This window comes from Phragmites australis, chromosome 14 (assembly GCF_958298935.1).
Source record: "Phragmites australis chromosome 14, lpPhrAust1.1, whole genome shotgun sequence".
In the NCBI taxonomy this organism is placed as follows: Eukaryota; Viridiplantae; Streptophyta; class Magnoliopsida; order Poales; family Poaceae; genus Phragmites; species Phragmites australis.
Genome location: NC_084934.1, coordinates 28,939,592 through 28,960,578, shown reverse-complemented (window position 1 = coordinate 28,960,578; position 20,987 = coordinate 28,939,592). Strand labels below are relative to the sequence as shown.

General features: G+C 41.5%; 1 protein-coding gene across 1 annotated transcript; it reads left to right on the top strand.

Annotated features, from left to right (window-relative positions):
• Positions 1-474: 474 nt before the first annotated feature.
• Positions 475-20,816, top strand: LOC133889993 (ferredoxin-dependent glutamate synthase, chloroplastic-like). Its single transcript, XM_062330425.1, has 33 exons — positions 475-1,075; positions 1,785-2,097; positions 2,623-3,065; positions 3,219-3,350; positions 3,519-3,617; positions 3,707-3,777; positions 7,352-7,448; positions 8,286-8,378; positions 8,471-8,616; positions 9,149-9,308; positions 9,907-10,017; positions 10,103-10,318; positions 11,185-11,342; positions 12,809-12,938; positions 13,167-13,225; positions 13,592-13,697; positions 13,943-14,039; positions 14,538-14,653; positions 14,732-14,929; positions 15,027-15,137; positions 16,712-16,951; positions 17,174-17,272; positions 17,780-17,875; positions 17,962-18,159; positions 18,228-18,302; positions 18,439-18,567; positions 18,651-18,749; positions 19,013-19,155; positions 19,242-19,335; positions 19,404-19,642; positions 19,725-19,803; positions 20,042-20,125; positions 20,212-20,816. Exons 1-33 carry the CDS (start codon positions 845-847, stop codon positions 20,377-20,379), a joined length of 4,830 nt encoding a protein of 1,609 aa, XP_062186409.1. The 5' UTR covers positions 475-844; the 3' UTR covers positions 20,380-20,816.
• Positions 20,817-20,987: the final 171 nt, after the last annotated feature.

Below are 20,987 nucleotides of genomic sequence, written 5' to 3'. Positions count from 1 at the left end.
AGCCACGCGTCGCCCATACTCTCACGCTCACATTAGTTCATTTCCTCACCAATTCGCGAGTAGAACGTTAGCAAAAAATCCTTGGCCAAAAAGTTGACCAGCAAAGTTATAACCAGGCTAACTCCGGCGTATTCCAAACGTGCCCCAAGACCACAACTACCGGGCATAAGAAAACAACAACACAACAGGGCCCCACTTCCGTACACACTTTTGAGTAAAATATGGGTCCTTATGATTCTCAACATGAGAAAAGAAGCTCCAAATGATGGAGTTCCTCCGGTAATGCAGCCCTAAGCAAAACGCCAGCCATCCACGCGGCACTAACCCTGGCCCCACCAAAAGGCCACCCCATGCTTTAAAAACCACACAGACCCAAGCGCCGAGCCTCCCATCCATCCATCCACACGGCCTCTTCCGATCGGTTTGGTCCGCCGTGCGATTGGTCTCTCTCTCTCAGTCTCTCGGCTCTCGCTGCGCGTCCCCCCGTGCGGCCGAGAGGCGGTTGGCGAGCGGAAGCCGAAGCCCTCGCGCGCGTCTCGTCGTCGCGTTGCTCGTCGTCTATAACTACGACTCCCCTCCCCTCCGCTCCACTCCACTCCACATCCATCCCCGCCCCGGTCCGGCCCTATCCTGTTCGCTCCCCTCCTCTCCACACGATCCCCTCCCTTGTCGGCTTGCGCGCGGCCGGGGTGGCCACATCCACCGGCTCCCGCTCGCGCTATATCACACCGTCTCGCGCGCGCCCCGCGGACGCGTGGTGCGTTTGTTGATTAGTTAGGCGGGGAGGGGGCTAGCGTTGCGCGGGGGCGCGCCGCCGAACCGGATCACGCGCGCGTCGTCGCCCATGGCCACGCTCATACGCGCGGCGCCGCCGGCCGCGGCGCCCGCGCGCCTCCCGCTGCCCCGCTGCCCGTCGCCGCCGCTGCTGCTCGCGGGGAGAGCCGCCGCCGCGCGGAGGCTGCGCGCGCGGGGGCCGTCCGCGCTCGCGGCGGCGCGGCGGAGCTGGGCTCTCTCCGCCCGCGCCGTGCTCGGCGTCACCCACCGGGAGATCGCGCCGCAGAAGCCCACGCAGAAGGTATGGTATGGATATGGGCGGCGCTCCGCCGATCACGTTCTCCTGTCGCGATTGGGGTTAATGATCTCGTGACTCTCTCATCGTTATAGAGCGCGTGTTTTGGGGTTTTGCGGGTTCGGGATTACTTATATTGGTTTATGAAGCCATCGGCGATTGCATGTTTTGATGGACTCATGGCTTAAACCCTTTTGGATTAGCTTTGACTTTTGTTTGCTTCCTATGATGCCGATTGTGCTGGGCGATAGGGAAAAACAAGAATAGCAGCGCAGACAGTTGACGAGTCCAATTGTTTTGACATCTCCTGATTACAGTAACCGATAAGCTTCTGTTATGAAATAGAGGTTGCTTGCAGGTGTTAGTTTTTTTAATCCGTGGCTGAGCGTCATGCGCTGCAAAGTGTCGCTTTTGATCTGTTCCTTCCATGCAGAGAAATACATAGTGTAGCAACCGAGCAAATCACACCAAATACAGGAGTAATAAACAATTGAGTGTAAGGGAGAGATAGATGACAGCCGTGGTGGTAGGTACTAACCACGATCAAGTTTCCAGGAGTATCAGTGTATCACATTGTGTAATGCATAGGTGGAATTTTTGTAATGTACTCATTGTCCATGTCCCTACTGGAATGTATTTCAATGGGTTGCAACAACGGTAAATCAGACGCTGTGTTTTATTCTGCTTGACATCAGGAATTCCTTTTTCGTGCCAGGTTGCAGATTTGAACGATATCTTATCTGAACGTGGAGCCTGCGGTGTTGGGTTCGTTGCAAACTTGAGAAACGAGCCTTCGTTCAACATTGTTCGCGATGCTCTTATGGCTCTTGGGTGCATGGAGCACCGTGGTGGTTGTGGAGCAGACAATGACTCTGGTGATGGGTCAGGATTGATGAGCGGCATTCCATGGGACTTGTTTGATGACTGGGCCAACAAGCAAGGACTTGCTCCCCTTGACAGAACAAATACAGGTGTAGGCATGGTCTTCCTTCCAAAAGACGAGAAGTCCATGGAAGAAGCCAAAGCTGGTAATGTCTTGATGCTTTACCACAATATGCTGCCCACACAGGAGAGCATTTTCTTGTCTTCAAAGTGCAGCACTTTTTATGTATATATGGATCAGAGATTTCGACTTGGCAGTCCCTGTCTTGTTGCAGCCTACTTCAATTGTTATACGGAATTTGAAGGCTGCCACACTTTGCATGCTCACACAATGTTGGTCCTTAAAACTTAAAACCTTTGATCGAAATGTACTTTATCTGCTACACTAGTTTCCCTTGGTATAGGATGTTTTGAAAGCAAGCAGTATCAACAGTTATAATATGCCAAAAATTTAGTTTCTGTTTGTAGTGTGCTAGTTTGCCTACCTTCATAGGAGTATTTTTTATAAATAACGCTCTCATTGAAATCTGCTGCAAAAGTAAAAATGGGCATGGTTTTGTTTACCTTTCCTTTTGAAAACTGTGTCTTTTTTCTTGTTAGGTACTAGTTACCATAATTGCTATTAATTCTGCTTCTGCATGATCTGAAAGTGGCCCCATATCATGTTGCAGTAACTGAAAAGATTTTTACGGATGAAGGCCTTGAGGTTCTTGGCTGGAGACCTGTTCCTTTTAATGTATCAGTGGTAGGTCGCAACGCAAAAGAAACCATGCCTAATATAGAACAAATATTCGTGAAAGTTGCAAAAGAAGATAATGCTGATGACATAGAGAGAGAATTATACATCTGCCGAAAGCTGATAGAGCGGGCTGCAAAATCTGCCAGTTGGGCAGATGAACTTTATTTCTGCTCTTTGTCAAGCAGAACAATTGTCTACAAGGGAATGCTTAGATCTGAGGTTCTTGGGCAATTCTATTTGGACCTTCAGAATCAACTGTACAGATCTCCATTTGCCATATATCATCGAAGATACAGTACAAATACAAGTCCTAGATGGCCTCTTGCTCAACCTATGAGGTTGCTTGGACACAATGGAGAGATTAACACAATACAGGTTTGCATTAACATCCTCAAACAGTACCTGTGTTGTTACTGTTGCTCTCTGTATCTTGTTTTTAGTTCCTTCCTACGATGTTTACCAAATGTTTTGATAGTGATGTTAAGCAGTACCTTGGGCATTATTTATAGTTTTCTGTTTTCCTTGCAGGGGAACTTGAACTGGATGCGATCAAGGGAAGCCACATTACAGTCTCCTGTATGGCGAGGTCGTGAGCATGAAATTCGCCCATTTGGTGACCCTAAAGCATCTGATTCAGCAAATCTTGACAGCACTGCTGAAGTAAGAGGCCGTGCACTTTTCACTAAAATTATAGCATAAAGCCTGCATTCCATTAGAGAGGAAACACGTGCGCACAGAGCCTGCATTCATATTTCTTCTTTTTCGGTCCACTTTACCTTAAATTCTGCTGGTGCTGTTGTTAAGTTGTCACATCCTTTCTTGCATCAGTTACTGTTAAGAAGTGGTAGAAGTCCCTCTGAAGCTCTTATGATTCTCGTCCCTGAGGCATATAAGAACCATCCAACATTATCGATAAAATACCCTGAGGTATGGTTATGGGCAGGCATGTAGTCCCTTTCATATTAACCTATGCAAACAATCATGTCCAAGTGAATCTTACCTTGTTTTGTGTATAGGTAATTGACTTTTATGACTACTACAAAGGTCAAATGGAGACCTGGGATGGACCTGCTTTACTATTATTTAGGTAAGATTGTTTTTATGCCAATATGGAACTGGTGACCCTTATTCTTTATTTTCTTTTGCTATTTCAGTATTTGATGTGAAGCACAGTGTTGTCCACTTTGTTTAAAGCCTTGTTGTGTTATAACAGATATTACTTCCTTCTATGTACTTAAATCCAGGGAATGAAATATAGAATTAGTATGTATCCAATTGTAAAGAGATAGATCATAATAGAGATGGCTATGTGTTGTCATTACAAGTGGCATCGAACAATATCTATTTTGTAGAAGCTTATTTGAATGTGGCTGTGGAAACCTTCTGAGCCATGCTAGGGCAGTAAAGTTCCCCATAGGAGACATAAAATAGTATAGATAAAATAATTGTTACTAACCTTGGGGATTTTGAGTGGACAATCACGTCATTAGGGTTGATGTGGATATATAGCCACGATATGGGCCTAGATAATATATGGACCTTAACACCCCCTCTCAAACTCAAGGCGGATCTGAAGCGTTGAGTTTAAGCAAATGCAGCCGATGCTGCTCTTGAGTCTGTGCTTTAGTGAAGAAATCTGCAACTTACAGTTCGGATATCACATACTGAAGAGTAATTGTTTTTTGATGACAATGAAATCGGGTAAGTTCATGCTTCTACTAGCAATCTGTATGGCTCCAGTATTATCACAGAGAAGAGGTGTGGGATCATCACAAGAAATACCAAAATCAGTTAACAACCATTGAAGTCATACAATCTCAGAAGTGGTAGTGGCAAGTGCTCGAAGTTCAGTCTCTGTACTAGATTGAGATATCGCTGCCTGCTTCTTGGACTTCCATGCAAGAGGAAAAGAACCAAGAAGAATGCAATAACCAGTGATAGAACAACGATCTGTTGGATCACTCGCCCAAGTGGAATCTGAGTAAGCATGAAGCTGAAGTGGGCTATAATGAGCATAAAACAAACACTGAGATGATGTCCCCCTTAAGTATCGCAACACACGAAGTAAATATCTAAAACGAACCGAAGTAGGAGCACTCACAAATTGACTCAAAATATGGACATCATGAGCAATGTCAGGTCTGGTAACAGTGAGATAAACAAGGCTACCCACAATATGTCTATATCGAGAGAGATCCTCAAGAGGTGTACCATCAGTAGGAAGAAGCTGCAAGTGAAGATTCATAGGTGTTTTAAGTGTTCAATTATCAGTAATACCAGAACAAGAAACAATATATATAGGTGTATATATTTGGACTGAGAAAGGTAATAGCCCTTGATAGAATGTAAAACCTCAATCTCTAAGAAATAACTGAGAGGACCCAAGCCAGACATCAGAAATTGCTCACTAAGTTGTCTCTTCACATGAGAAATATGGTCGGCATCATCACCCGTAATTAACATATCAACAACATACAGAACAAGCAAAGAACATCCACGTGAAGAGAGATGAATAAATGAAGCAGGATCATGATCACTAGGTGAAAACCAGCAACTCGTATCACAGAGACAAAGCGTCCAAACCAAGCACGAGGAGCCTGTTTAAGACCATATAAAACACGACGAAGACAACAAACATGTCTAGAAGGAGCTCCAACACCTAGGGGTGCTTGCTATTCCAAGGAGCTTGTTGCCCTTGATCGTATTGGCACTTGGGATATTGTTCCATTACCGTCACATGCAATACCTATTATATGTAAATGGGTGTTTAAAATTAAGACCAAGTCAGACGGTTCCATTGAGAGATATAAAGCTCGTCTTGTTGCTAGAGGTTCTTAGCAGACTCGGGGACAAGATTATGATGAGACATATGCTCTTGTTGCTCATATGACTATTGTTCGTACTATGATTGCAGTAGCTACTACTTATTTTGGACTATCTCTCATATGGATGTTAAGAATATTTTTCTTCATAGTGATTTGTGTGAGGAAGTTTATATGTTCCGGAATACTAGAAGCTTCCTGATAAGTGGATGGCTCATCAATAATAGCACTCACACACGAACATATCCTAACTTGTCAGGAGGCTCAATAGTAGTACTATCCCGTAGATTATATTGTGGATCAACCTGGGACTCATCAGAAATAGCATGCGACTCATCAAAATTGTTAGATTCATTAAAAATAGGAGCATTAGGACTGGTCGAGGAGATAGGACTAGGCGGAAGCTCTGTGAGATCTGTGGGACGACGTGTGTATACACGTATGATGGGTGGTTTAGATGGTGAAGGTGGAGCAGAAGTGGGTAGAGGAGGCTCAACAGGAATTAGTGGAACGGATGGGGGAAATGTAGAGACATCATCACTGGATGAAATAGGAAGGAGACATAGAAATGATGTGGGCTCTGTGGGAGAATAGGATGGCTGAGTAGAATGGTTATAAAAGAAAGGATGAGTCTCAACAAATGTCACATCATGAGAGATATGTATACGACGAGAGGAAGGATCATAGCAACAATAACCCTTATACTCAGGACTATATCATAGAAAAACACACTCAACTGACTGGGCAATCAACTTAGTTTGCTCACGAGGTGCAAACAGAACATAGCACATACACCCAAACACTCGAAGATGATCATAGCTAGGAGGAGTACCAAAAAGTACTTTACCAGGGCACTTGCCAGACAGTTTGGACGTTGGTTGTCGATTTATGAGATAAACAACAGTGGAAACAGCTTCGCCCCGAAGATGAGAAATAACAAAAGAGGCAATCAAAAGTGTTCGAGCAATCTCTATGAGATGGCGATGGAGGCGGGCCGGCTCCACTTGACGAAGAGGAGCTGCAATGGAGCATGACGATGGGCTGCACAGGCAGATCCGCGTGATGAAGACGAGCGGCTCTGCACTGCAGTCATGTGCCAAGGGGTCCAGATGGTCCGCGTCTCGGTTCCGCGATGGGAGGTGGCCGCAACGGTGACTAGTTGGGCGGCGGATTGGGTCGTAACAGCAACCAGGCAGGCAACGGCTCGGTTCCGCAGGAGATGTTTGCAACGGCGACCAGATAGGGCAGCGGCGACATGATGTAGGGCGGCGGATCCGGGTCTAGAATAGGATGAGCCGCGGCGTGCGGTAGTAGAAGGTGGCACCACACTGCGATGAAGGGCAGCCATGACGGCGGCAATGAAAAGAGGCCGCGACGACAGCCTGATGAAGGACGACGTGACGGGTGACCTGATGAAGAACGACGTCCAGAGATGGCGTCAATGGATGACGATGTGAATGGATCGTGGGTGGGTTAAATTTTTTGATTAGCCTTAACCCTAATCCTAATCCATGGCTCGATACCATGTTACTAACCTTTTGGATTTTGAGAAGACAATCACTTCATTGGGATTGATGTGGATATATAGCCATGATATGGGCTAATAATATATGGGCCTTAACAATAACAATAGACAACGTAAAAAAAATCATGAAAGGCACCATTGAACTGGTCTGGAAGCTCCCTGGAAGAGGAAATTTATAGACTGTAGCGGAATTTTTCCTTTTTTTGGTGTAATTTCATGTATAAGATATTCCAGTGCCGCCTTTCCAACTGAATAATGGCCTGCAACAGAGTGGCGATGTTTACAATTATTTTTTGGTATATTTTTATGTTCAGTGATGGAAGGACAGTAGGAGCAACTCTTGATAGAAATGGGCTCCGTCCAGCACGCTATTGGAGAACATCAGATGATTTTGTTTATGTTGCATCTGAGGTAGGTTCCAGCTATTTCTTTCTTATGTACAAAATTGCATGTCAAGAACAATGTAAGCATAGAATTATTGTTACTCCCATATGTACTGAATATCCATTTTGAAATCCTTGAATTGTAGCATTTGGTTTATCCACAATAATTCATTGCAGATATACTGACACCCTTCTATACCAAATCGCAGAGTTCAGATGTCACAAGCTAAACTAAATGTAACATTCAGTAAGTACTGTGTCCATTTGCTAAAGTGTAGGTCTGACAGCTAGGCTAGGTGATTAGGAGAAAACTACGAAGTTAGTGATTTGTTCCTATTTGAATGTACTGTGCATACTCATGTGTTGCCTGGTGTCAAACTTTAAAGATCCTGCATGGCTTTCTTTCCCTTTTGGCCACAAATTCATGTCGTGGCGCTAGATAAATAACATTGGCTGAGTTTTGTTCAATGTATCAACTGTCATTCGGGGTTAGACCTTTCCACTTGTATGTAGCAGGGGTTATTAATTTATGATGTATAAAACGCTTACTGGGCTAAATTTCAGCTCGTTCTCTTGTCTATATTAGTTTGCAGAGAAACAAACAGTACTTCAGTTGTAGTAGAGAGTATACGCAGTAATAGGATAGCAATTTATTTTTTCCCTTTTTTTTTTTCCTGTTATCTTGTATAAGCTTCTCTTGCAGTTCCCACCTTTTGACCATCTCCTGAGCAGTTGAAACTTGAAACTGATCTGATTCGTTTTATAATTATGACATGAAAGTATGTGCTAATAGTTGATGAAGTGGATTTTGATCACCTTCTCAAGTGTTATGTGAATCCCAAAGTTTCATGTCGGGTTCGTACAGGTTGGTGTTATACCAATGGATGAGTCGAAGGTAGTAATGAAAGGAAGATTAGGTCCCGGAATGATGATAACTGTTGACCTACATACTGGACAGGTTATAATAGAAACAAACAGCCTCTTCCCTTTCTTGCCTTTGACTGCTGCAGACTTTTCTCGTGTAGATTTTAAACCTCATGAATCATCCAGGTTCTTGAAAACACAGAAGTGAAGAAAAGTGTGGCTTCCGCAAACCCCTACGGAACTTGGTTGCAAGAACGGACACGTTCAATGAAGCCTGTCAACTTCCTCTCCTCAACTGTCATGGACAATGAGGCGGTTTTGAGACATCAACAGTGAGAATCCATCAAATTTTGTTCCATTGATCTTGAATACCTATTAAATTTTTTTCTTGTACTTGTCCGAGTTGTGGTCTTGTGGAACTTCGTATTTTTTCTATCGGCTGAGTTAGCATGCATGTATGTCTGATATTCTATCTTGTGCTTATGTTGAAAAGGTTTGTATGGTGACCATTAGTATAAATGAAATAGTTTGGATTACTCATATGAAAATAGCATTGGTATGTTATGAAATTAAAACATGTTCATAGTATAATATTCTATGCAATTTTTTGTTCTACATATCACTATAATGATTAAAATATACGTGGACAAAAGTGTTCTTGAGATTTCAGAGGATGTATCCAAAACAGTGCTTTTGATCTTGGAATGGCCATGGTTTAATGTTGAGTAAAATATTGCCAGGAATCTTGGAATGACATGTTCTCCTTGTGTACAACCTAGATATATTATTTCTAGATCAGAAGTTGCACAACAGACAAATACCAAGGGCTTAATGTTTAATTTATACACACTGCCATTTCCCTAGGGCATTTGGCTATTCCAGTGAAGATGTGCAAATGGTAATTGAATCAATGGCTTCACAAGGAAAGGAACCAACATTTTGTATGGGCGATGACATTCCATTAGCTGTGTTGTCACAAAAGCCACACATGTTATATGATTATTTCAAGCAGCGGTTTGCGCAGGTTAGTAAATCCTTAATTAATTATCTGAACCCTTTACAGTGCAGACTGAGTGCTAGATTGATTGAAATTTGTATCCTGATGCACTCAAGTAATAATTTTTTCCATTTCAGTTAGACAGTAACAATTGTTAAATGACTGCACAATCTATGTACTCCTTGGCAAACTTCTCATCTATAGCAGAGTTGATAGTTGGGAAATTACATTTTTCTCAGGCACAATAAAATGTTATTTTGAAGTACCAGCAAATCTAGTCCGTCTTCAATTGCATCCATCAGTGTACGTGCAAAGGTTGGCCTGGTGTATTGTGAAATTTAATACTTTCACATAAAAAATTCCACAAAAAGTAAATCGAGCTGCATACTCTTTTGTTGGTATGATAGCCTTGAAGGGGAAAAAATAGTGATTTTTTTACTGAATAATTTGTTTCATTGAGCATCTGCTGTCTAGAAGTCATAACTGGTCTTTCAACTTTTACTTTGTAACAATGGTGCCATTTCCTCCATGGAATTTGGTCTCCTCATTTACAAAGTTATTATCAAGATCAAACGTCCTCTCAGCTTTGGCTTCTACTAGACAAGATTTTCTTTCCCATTTCTAGGTTACAAATCCTGCAATTGACCCACTCAGAGAAGGTTTAGTTATGTCTCTTGAAGTTAATATCGGTAAAAGAGGCAACATCTTGGAGGTTGGCCCTGAAAATGCTGATCAGGTAAGTTAGTTTTCATAGTAAGTGTATGACTTTACATTTATTTATTCTGGGTAATATCAAAACACCACCATTTTGACTTTTCCAGGTTGCTCTATCAAGTCCTGTGCTGAATGAAGGTGAACTAGAATCGCTACTGAAGGACCCAACACTGAAGCCCAAAGTACTCTCAACATACTTTGATATTCGTAAAGGTCTAGATGGTTCCCTTGATAAGACAATTAAGGCTCTTTGTGAAGAAGCTGATGCTGCTGTGCGGAATGGTTCTCAACTTCTTGTACTTTCTGATCGTTCTGAAGCACCTGTGAGTACTGATGTTTTAACATGTTAGCACAGTACTTGAAAGCTGCTATCTTTTCAAAGTCTCGGGTGTCAAGACTTTCTTTATTTGTTTCTTGTTTTTACATATTCAAAATATGTTTGAAGTAGCTTTACAGATATTTATTCTTGAAATGTACTTAGGATCTAAATGCATGTATGCTTACCATTCTTTTAACTCTTACTTGTCTACATATGCATGCAAGTTTTGTGCAGTTAACCAGAGAAACTACATTAAAACAAAGTGGATAACATAATGCCCCATAGAGCTGCGTTCATACCACAATCTACTTGCATACAAATAAAGAAGGAAAATAATAAAATACACCTGTGCATCAACATGAAAGGCCTACAATCATTAATGTCTGTGGATGTTCTCACTTCAAATGGGCACAAATCAGGCTAATTGTTCTTATTACAAACACTGTTGACACACATCCTGTTCACCTTAGATTGGTCCTTTTCTATCTTGGAAGCATCACTAAAAGATCCAACCACCTCTTTGAACAGTTTTTTGGGTATCTTGTCAACTTTTTCTCGCTATGATTTTGCCTACCAAATCTAGTATAACTTCTGTTTTTAAATTGTCCTGTCTTGTGGCCAGAAAGCTAGCATTAGTTTTACTAATGATGCACGATGAAAACCTACAGTTGCTAGAAATCTTCTTGATCGAGTGCTTTGTAATTCACTTAAAATGTTTCATTTTGCTTGCATAAAAATGTGTAGCTTTCATTTTGGTTCAAATTCAGATTGTTGATACTAATATATTCAAGATGCAATTGAGAGTGGATTGTTCTTTTTTGTTTTTTCTACACTTCCTAGATTGCAATATTAAATTACTGGATGATGTAGGAACCAACTCGGCCTGCCATACCAATACTTCTAGCTGTTGGTGCCATCCACCAGCATTTGATTCAAAATGGCCTCCGTATGTCTGCTTCTATTGTTGCCGATACTGCTCAGTGTTTCAGCACCCATCACTTTGCCTGTTTGATCGGATATGGTGCCAGGTATGAGTTTGTTGAACAATAGATTTCCTTCAATAGCAGCAATTCGTTACTTATATTTGCTTCATCCTGCATAGAAGCATGTGCACATCCCCAATCTGAATTGACTTATGAAAGGGATTAAAAGTCATCGTGACCTTTAAAATACACAGAAGTCATAACACAATGGAGCAGTGTTTTCCCAGACGTTAGATGCTAGTCGGGCGGCAGGCCAGCACCTAACACCTAATTGGCTATTAGGCATGCCTAGGCGGTAGGCGGGATAAATGGTAGGTGGGGTGGAGCTAGGCGGCTGCCTAGGGGAACTCTGCGATGCAGTCCATATTCCAGTTATAATAACATCAATCATTCCAAATGTCGGTTGCCACTTGCTAACACCTAGTACTGTATGCCTTTGTGCATCTGATAAATATGTTAGCGATATATGTTTATGATTTATTCCTTCATGCTGTGGCTGTCCAATATTATTCCTTCTAGGAACACATCGAATTTCTTCGAGGAGTAGCGTGGAAATTAAATGATCAAACTGAGAAAGTTGATAAAATGTGCCCACTCTAGTCTACAAACCAGCGTACCAGATCCACCTTTCTATTATTTACATTGACGATTGGTGTGGAATTGAAGTATAGATGATAACCACAAAATTGCAATCAAAGTCCTTGTTTGAGCAGAGAAGCAGTCGTTTGGACTTAGAACCATGGATCCTTTTTTCTTTGCGACTTCATGGAAGACAGTCAAGACACACACGTGGGCGTACCACTCCACACACATGCCACACTCACACAGAAGTCAGTGCGTCCCCTATTACACGTCCACAAGATTTTATCAGTGAAAGATGTGTGTGTGTGTGTGTAAAACATGGGCTCCAAAATTTGAACTCTAGTGGGAGGAATTGTAATCCCACGACTCTTCCACCGGACCAAGAGGTACTTCCCAACTTTGAATCATGGATCTTAGGACATAGAACAACTGCACAATACTAGTGTTGGACATAGCCAAATATTGAGGATACTACCCATAGACAGTGCTTACATGGGAGTTGGACCCTAGACTTATGACAAGACACCCAGAAATTCACTTGTTTGACTACATGTGTTTTTGGCCTTTAATCAACTTGTAATTAGATCTAAATATTATAATTTGATACAAAATAAGGAGATAAGGAGATTCCACGATTTGCCACTAATAACTTGCAATGTTCCTTATATGCTATCGTTGTGGCGAAGACATGTGGGTCCAGGTCCCATATGTCTTCCTCACAATGGATGGCATATTAGGAATTAGACTGTTATTCGGTGGCATATCGTAGATTTATCCATAAGTCACAGGCGTAGTTTGTTCTCGGTTGAACCGGTATATGTAGATTGTAGTATTCATTTGTGTGCTTCCTCCATGAATCATGCAGTTTTGAAATAACCATGTATCTTCTTACTAGATTTACTAATATTCATTTTTATACTGCGCATTAGTGCTGTGTGTCCTTATCTGGCACTAGAAACGTGCCGGCAATGGAGGCTGAGCAACAAAACTGTTAATTTGATGCGAAATGGGAAGATGCCCACAGTGACCATCGAGCAGGCTCAAAGAAACTTTATCAAGGTATCTTTTCTCTAGCTTGTGACTTGTTTGTTGAATTATTGTAGTATCGCCGCCACGCGTCTGAACATAGTTGAATCCAATACGGCATTTGAACTCTTCGATCCATGTTTACATGTTGATGTCCTATTTTCCTGCTCTAATTTTTTGATGTATTATCTCGGTCTTGCCTGTTTTAGTTAGCACTTAATTGGTACTTTTGTTAATGTGTTCAATTGATGCGCTTTTCAGGCAGTAAAATCTGGCCTGCTCAAGATTCTTTCAAAAATGGGCATCTCACTGCTCTCAAGGTTTGTCTATCTTTGCCATCCAATTAACAGAGTTATGCTGTCAATATTGTTTTTTTAAACCAAGGGCAGGAGCTCTGCCATTCATTTCAGAAAGAAGAGAATACGCCATCCCCAAAGGGGATACACCACAAAAGAGATACAAACACCGACACATACCCTGGTAGCACACACCGATAGAAAGGTCACCTAAACACCTCACCTAGCAACAGCAACACACATGAGAAAAACCACCAGGACACAATAAAGCACCAAATCACTTGGCTACATAACAAAAGAAGAGACTCTCACCGACACCTAGATGCTGTCAATATTGTGAAGAGTGAACTACTACTGCAATTGTTTAATCCATCCACATTGTTTGGATAGTTATTGTGGAGCTCAGATCTTTGAAATTTATGGTCTTGGTCAAGAAGTTGTTGATCTTGCCTTCTGTGGAAGTGTGTCCAAAATTGGAGGGCTCACACTTGATGAGGTAATTAAACTCTATCATAACTATTTAACCATTTTTTCAGTACACTGCATCAATTACCTAGCTTGAATGCCATAGTTGTTGTACAGTTTTCCGATCTGTATATTTTTTCTTTTTTTTCTTTTTGATTGTCCGGGCACACTGTTTAGAAGGCTTCTTTTTTTAATCACCTGTAGTTCATTTACGTTTTGTCTCTTTTGTGACTTTACTAACACTTCTCTAACACTACTATCCCTATCCTTGTAAAGCTGGGTAGAGAAACTTTGTCATTCTGGGTGAAGGCATTCTCAGAAGATACGGCGAAGAGGCTAGAAAACTTTGGATTTATCCAATCCAGACCTGGAGGTAGTATCTATCTTGTAGCGAAACATTTTTAGTTGTATGATTTAGATGCATGTATTCTGGCATTTTCCTATAATATTATGTTTTTTAATCATAATGTCGCTATTTCAGACCCGAGATCTGGTTTTGGTCTGGTATTATATGCTATAAAACGTACTATGGCACCATTAATCTTTGATCAAAGTTTCTTTCAGCTTTCATACTTGGGATTTACCAATACGGAAGTGCCTTCATGCATCCTCTCCTGTTATGTAGCATGATAATTTTAAGCTGTCCTCTAGCACATTTATTTTACTTCAAAGGTGTTACCAGTAGCAAAGTCCTAGAATTGACTGCATAGCTACATCCATTTTAGTCTACATTTAATGCCCTCTTCTATCTTTCCCTCAAACAATACCCTCTTCTAGTTGCTGCTCGAAGTAATTGTTTTTTCCCCTAGTACTGAATTAGTACTGTGTACTGCGTAGTACTGATTAATGGTGTTTTGTCCTTTGTGAATAGGTGAATACCATGCAAATAATCCTGAGATGTCAAAGCTGCTGCACAAAGCAATTCGTGAAAAAAGTGATAATGCGTACACCGTCTACCAACAACACCTTGCAAGCCGTCCTGTCAATGTTGGTGCTTATCCTTCAGGTTGACAACCCATTGATTTTTTTGTTACCACAAGGCTCATCATATCTTTTATGTCGTAGGTTCTTCGAGATCTTCTTGAATTGAAGAGTGATCGTGCCCCTATTCCTATTGGCAAAGTTGAGCCTGCAACCTCCATTGTTGAGCGTTTTTGTACAGGTGGAATGTCCCTTGGAGCCATTTCAAGAGAAACACATGAAGCTATTGCAATCGCAATGAATAGAATAGGTGGGAAATCTAACTCAGGAGAAGGTGGTGAGGTGGGTCAGATAAATTTCTTTTATACGAACATAAAGTCGTATGGACTTCAATTGGAAACTACGACATAGAATCGCTTATGGACTTATCATTTTGCAGGACCCAATCCGTTGGAATCCCCTCACAGATGTTGTAGATGGGTATTCTCCAACACTTCCTCATCTCAAAGGTCTTCAGAACGGTGACACCGCCACAAGTGCCATTAAGCAGGTGTTCCACTTTACTTTATTGGTGCTATATGCTTCTTTTTTTTTTGTGATGGATGAGGTCACAATGGATATTCAGGGAGATATCCCTTGTTGTATGCTCTTTGCTGACGATGTGGTGCTAGTTGAAGAGAGTAGGATAGGGGTTAATAGGAAATTAAAGTTGTGGAGACATACTTTAGAATTAAAAAAAGGTTTAGACTTAGTAGGATCAAAACCGAGTGTATAAAGTGCGATCTCGGTGCTACTAGGAATGATGGCGAAGATGTTAGTCTAGATGGAGAGGTGGTTCCCAAGAAGGGTACCTTTCGATATTTGAGATCGATATTACAGAGGGATGGTGATATCGATAAAGATGTTAGTCATAGAATCAAAGCTGGATGGATAAAATGGCACTAAGCTTCTGGCATCTTTTGTGACAAGAGGGTGCCACAAAAGCTGAAACGTAAGTTCTATAGGACGGCGATTAGACCCGTGATGTTGTATGACGCCGAATGTTGGCCAACTAAAAGGTGATATATCTAACAGTTAAGTGTAGCAAAGATGCGTATGTTGCGATGCATTTGTGGCCATACAAGAAATGATCGATCCGAAATAATGATATACGTGATAGGGTAGGAGTAGCATCAATTGAAGAAAAGCTTGTCCAACATCGGTTGATATGGTTTGGACATATCCAATAGAGGCCTCCAGAGTCACCTGTGCATAGCGGGATACTGAGGCGCGCTGATAATGTGAAGAGAGGCAGAGGTCGGCCAAACCTAACTTAGGAGGAGTCTGTAATGAGAGACTTGAAGGAATAGAATATCTCCAAAGAACTATTCACGGATAGAAGCGTGTGAAAGTTAACTATTCACGTGTCAGAACTATAACTTATGCATCAGTCTCCTTGTACCGTTATTACTTTTATTTTTTTTACTATTGTTAGTACCTTTATTATAATTATTGTTTTCTCATCATTTTTTTAGTTGGATCTTGTAGGTTTTATCTCTAGCCTACCCTAACTTGCTTAGGACAAATGTTGTTGTTGTTGTTATACCTTGGATATTATGTATATTTTGAATGCAAATAAAACCATGACTATAGATGCCTCGGGAAAGCTCATGCGCTGTTGGATAAGTGTGTTTTTCCCAAAAATGTGGGGAGCTAACCTTAAAAATCTTCCGCAATAAAAAAACAGATACTAGTATGCTAGTGAACTGCCTGGAAATTGGTACTGCTGCCGTGGAGTGTCTGCTTACAGAGAAGGGATCTAGAGGTCTGTCTAGATGTGCCTGGACTCCGGAGATGTCTGGTCATATTCTGGGGTCTCTGGGCAAGATCTTAGTGAGACATCAAGTGGCACTTCTCAAGACACGAAACTTCAGTAGCATATGTCCAAATTGCTGTTATAAATAAGTTGTCATGTGTGTCACACAAAGAAAGGACTATAGCGTATTTAAGTGAATTATCTTGCGCAGTATAAATGCGAAGTTCCCTATGTCTTTATTGTTAGTTCTTAATTACAGATGCATTATGTATTCTTTCTAGTGGATTAATATATTTGGGTTGGTTTTTATCTGTACTGCCCCTTTACAGGTTGCATCTGGGCGTTTTGGAGTTACACCAACATTTTTAGTAAATGCTGAACAAATTGAGATAAAGATTGCGCAAGGTGCGAAGCCTGGTGAAGGGGGTCAACTTCCTGGAAAAAAAGTCAGTGCATACATTGCTCGGCTGAGGAACTCGAAGCCTGGAGTTCCTCTCATATCCCCACCCCCACACCATGACATCTATTCCATCGAGGATCTTGCACAGTTAATTTATGATCTCCATCAGGTTTGTCTTCTGCAACTATTGGTGAAATCTGGAATGTTAACTAGTAATATTGGTACTATGGGAGAACTACAACTACTTTAAAATGGTAGTTTTCTGCGGGACTCGCAAGGATTGGATCCCTTCTGTTATCTATTGGTGCTATGTCAACTAGTTATGCTGTTTAATTTATGGTTCTTGTTCTTAGTACTAATGAAGATATGTAATAAATATCTGGCTGAACAGATCAATCCTAAAGCTAAAGTGTCTGTAAAGCTGGTAGCTGAAGCTGGGATTGGAACTGTAGCTTCTGGAGTTTCCAAGGGAAATGCAGACGTAATTCAGGTTAGTTGAGCTTCTTTTTTAATAATTCATTGACTTAACTCATGCTTTCATTGTGCATGGACCTGCATTCACATAAGTATCTGTGGTTACCTTCTGTTTACACAATTTATGTCTTAACTCTTTGTAATAAGGCGCTACATGCTAGTGAAAATTGTGCTATGAACTTAGTGCATATTCTGGCAGAACATTTCTGATATTTACTAAATCTTCAGAAAAATCTCAGCAATGCAGCACAAGATAGTCTTGTCCAGAAATACCATAAGCTATGTCACACTATGCCAAGATGCTGAACTAGTGTAATGACCGGATGAACGCACTAAACCTCATAACGTTTTGCTCCAACTCCAAAGTTGATGGATTATTGCAGCACTTGAGACAAATCATGTTACGAGCTCTTATTTTATTGCTTGCAAATGTTTTTTGTCCAAGGCCTACTGTACTCTTGGGTGAATTAGAGATTTACTGTATACTTATTTTGGGCATCTAAATAACTATTATATTACACAGATATCAGGTCATGATGGTGGTACTGGAGCTAGCCCAATCAGCTCAATCAAACATGCTGGGGGTCCTTGGGAACTTGGTCTTACAGAAACGAACCAGGTTTCCTACATTTATTTGTTTGCTGTAGTCACTTTCTTTTCTATCAAATCATTTTCTGTTTTCTAAAGCTGGTTAGCTTCCTCCAGACACTTATACAAAATGGATTGAGAGAGAGGGTGGTACTTAGGGTGGATGGCGGATTCAGGAGCGGCCAAGATGTTCTTATGGCTGCCGCCATGGGTGCTGATGAATATGGTTTTGGTTCTGTAGCTATGATAGCAACTGGATGTGTCATGGCACGCATTTGCCACACAAATAATTGCCCGGTTGGAGTTGCTAGTCAGGTGGTAACAACACAAGTTATTTTACCTTCCTCTTGTTGGATTATCCCTTATATTCTATGCACTTGCAGAGAGAAGAGCTTCGTGCTAGGTTTCCTGGTGTTCCTGGTGATCTTGTCAACTACTTCCTCTTTGTTGCAGAAGAGGTATGGCATGATTCTCATTACTGATGCTGTTTGTGTAAACTTTGTTCCTTAATTTATTTCACAATTCCTGTCACATAACATTTATTTGAGGGATGATTGTAACTTCTATTTAAGTAATCATGCTTAATTTATTCAGGTACGGGCCGCATTAGCCCAGCTGGGATATGAGAAGCTGGATGATATAATCGGACGAACAGATTTGCTTAAACCAAAGCATGTCTCTTTGGTGAAAACACAGCACATTGATCTTGGATACCTCTTATCAGTATGTAGTTGATAGCCATTGTCATTTGATGTATTGGAATCTCATCCATATGCCACCTATATTGATCAATGGTCTTATATCAGAATGCTGGATTACCCAAATGGAGCAGCTCCCAGATTAGGAGCCAGGACGTCCACACTAATGGCCCTGTTCTTGATGATACAATCCTTGTCGATCCTGAGGTAATGTTTTCTGTAAGTTCTCTTAGTTACATGGAATAACTTGACTAATGGCTATCTACTAAAGCTGATTGGCCTGCATTATCAATCAAAGAAATCCGTGACTTGTCACTCTGTCTTGGAAACCACAACTGTAGTATTTATGATCTGTCTAGCCTTACATGTAGTCGAAAGTGAAGTGTACAGTTGGTAGGAACCTGAGTTAAATCACACGTCGCTTAATACGTGCATGGTGCAACATTAGTTATATATTATCTAATTTGCAGATAGCTGATGCAATTGAGAACGAGAAAGTGGTTTCCAAGACGTTTCAAATTTATAATGTTGATAGAGCTGTGTGTGGTCGAGTAGCGGGTGTGATTGCCAAGAAGTATGGAGACACAGGCTTTGCAGGGCAGCTCAACATCACGTATGTTCACCATGTTCTATTTTGCATATGTTTTTGTTTTTTTTTTACTATGAAAAGGTAGAAACATAATTATTTTTACATTTCAGGTTCACTGGAAGTGCAGGACAGTCCTTCGGTTGTTTTCTGACTCCTGGAATGAATGTTCGGCTAGTTGGAGAGGCCAACGATTATGTTGGAAAGGTACTAAATATTCAACTCTTGATATCTTGTCTGACCAGCTTTATCAAACCTTCTTTGATTTTTTTCAGGGTATGGCTGGTGGAGAACTGGTAGTAGTTCCTGTAGATAATACAGGGTTTGTTCCCGAGGATGCTACTATAGTTGGAAACACTTGTCTGTATGGAGCCACAGGCGGTCAAGTATTTGTGAGAGGCAAGGCAGGAGAAAGATTTGCAGTTAGAAACTCTCTAGGCCAGGCAGTGGTTGAGGGCACTGGAGATCATTGCTGCGAGTACATGACTGGTGGCTGTGTAGTTGTACTTGGCAAGTAAGTACAACCTGCAGATTTTTCTTTTGGCAGTTGCCTCCTTTCCCTAAATCCTTTCACATGAATATTTCTTAATCTGCAGAGTTGGGAGGAACGTTGCAGCTGGAATGACTGGTGGCCTTGCCTACATTCTAGATGAGGATGATACACTCATCCCAAAGGTTCGCAAGCTTCAAACTTAAGTTTACTCTCTGTGTAGCACGTCAGTGGGGTTTGGGCTGTTTAATACTGTCGCTATATTTCTTTTCGTTGGTTCATGTTTGCCATTTACCAACTGACGTGATTTTTATGAAATTCCTGGCATAAGCACAGAAAGTAATAACCAAAGAGGCCTATATGTTATTCCTTCCACATAATTTACAACTTCTCAAAGGTTATAACTTGCAACTGTCTTAATAGGTCAACAAGGAAATTGTCAAGATGCAGAGAGTGAATGCTCCAGCTGGGCAGATGCAGCTGAAGGGCTTGATTGAAGCTTATGTTGTAAGTGGAGTGTTTTTCTTTAGGAAAACAAGTGTGTATCAACTGTTGGCCATTCCTGACTTAGCTAATTTTGGATGTTTTCAAAGGAAAAAACGGGCAGCGAGAAAGGTGCCACGATTTTGAGGGAATGGGAGGCATATTTGCCACTCTTCTGGCAACTGGTACCACCCAGTGAAGAAGACTCGCCTGAGGCCTGTGCCGAGTTTGAGAGAGTACTCGCGAAGCAAGCAACCACCCAACTATCTGCGAAGTGATCAAATCAGACAACAGGAAGGTGTTCTCTCTTTGATTCTCGTCGCAAAGTGATCTCCTCTGACCGCATCAAGAAAAACGTAACTGGCTTACTTATGAAGCACCAAAGTTCACCGAAGACTGCAATTTTGTGGAGGCTCTGCCCAAGTCATCTTTTGGAATTGGGTTCGCAGAACCATCGAGGTTTCTTCCTGACGCTCTTGCACCCTAGGTAACCCCTGTAAATTGTTCTGCTGACCCTAGGTTGCAAGGCGCTCTTTAAACTGCTGCGTTCTTGTACATGATTCTTGGTCCGTGCCCTGTGTAAGTATGTTTTGGTTAGCTCTTACATTTATACCCGTCTAATGGAGGCATGCAAGTCGCATGTACATAATAAGGTGTACGGTCCAGCAGGATTTCTCAGCTTTCGTTCATGAATGAACTGTTGCTTGTGGCTTCATGGCCGTTGTGTGATCGTTGTTAAGGCTGGAATCCAATGTTTTCTTAACAAAGGTTGGAATCCAATGCTTGGCTTGGTAACATTTATGGTTCTGGGCAAGTTTAATTTCTACTTGTATCTCAAGTAAATGAGAATTCCGTGATGTGCCGCTGAAGAAACATACAGCGTAGT

Excerpts from the sequence above, each read along its gene's own strand:
- LOC133889993 (XM_062330425.1), top strand. The coding sequence starts at position 845 with ATGGCCACGCTCATACGCGCGGCGCCGCCGGCCGCGGCGCCCGCGCGC. Across the intron at positions 16,952-17,173 it reads TAATTTATGATCTCCATCAG|ATCAATCCTAAAGCTAAAGT; the intron begins GTTTGTCTTCTG and ends CTGGCTGAACAG. Across the intron at positions 17,876-17,961 it reads GTCTTACAGAAACGAACCAG|ACACTTATACAAAATGGATT; the intron begins GTTTCCTACATT and ends AGCTTCCTCCAG.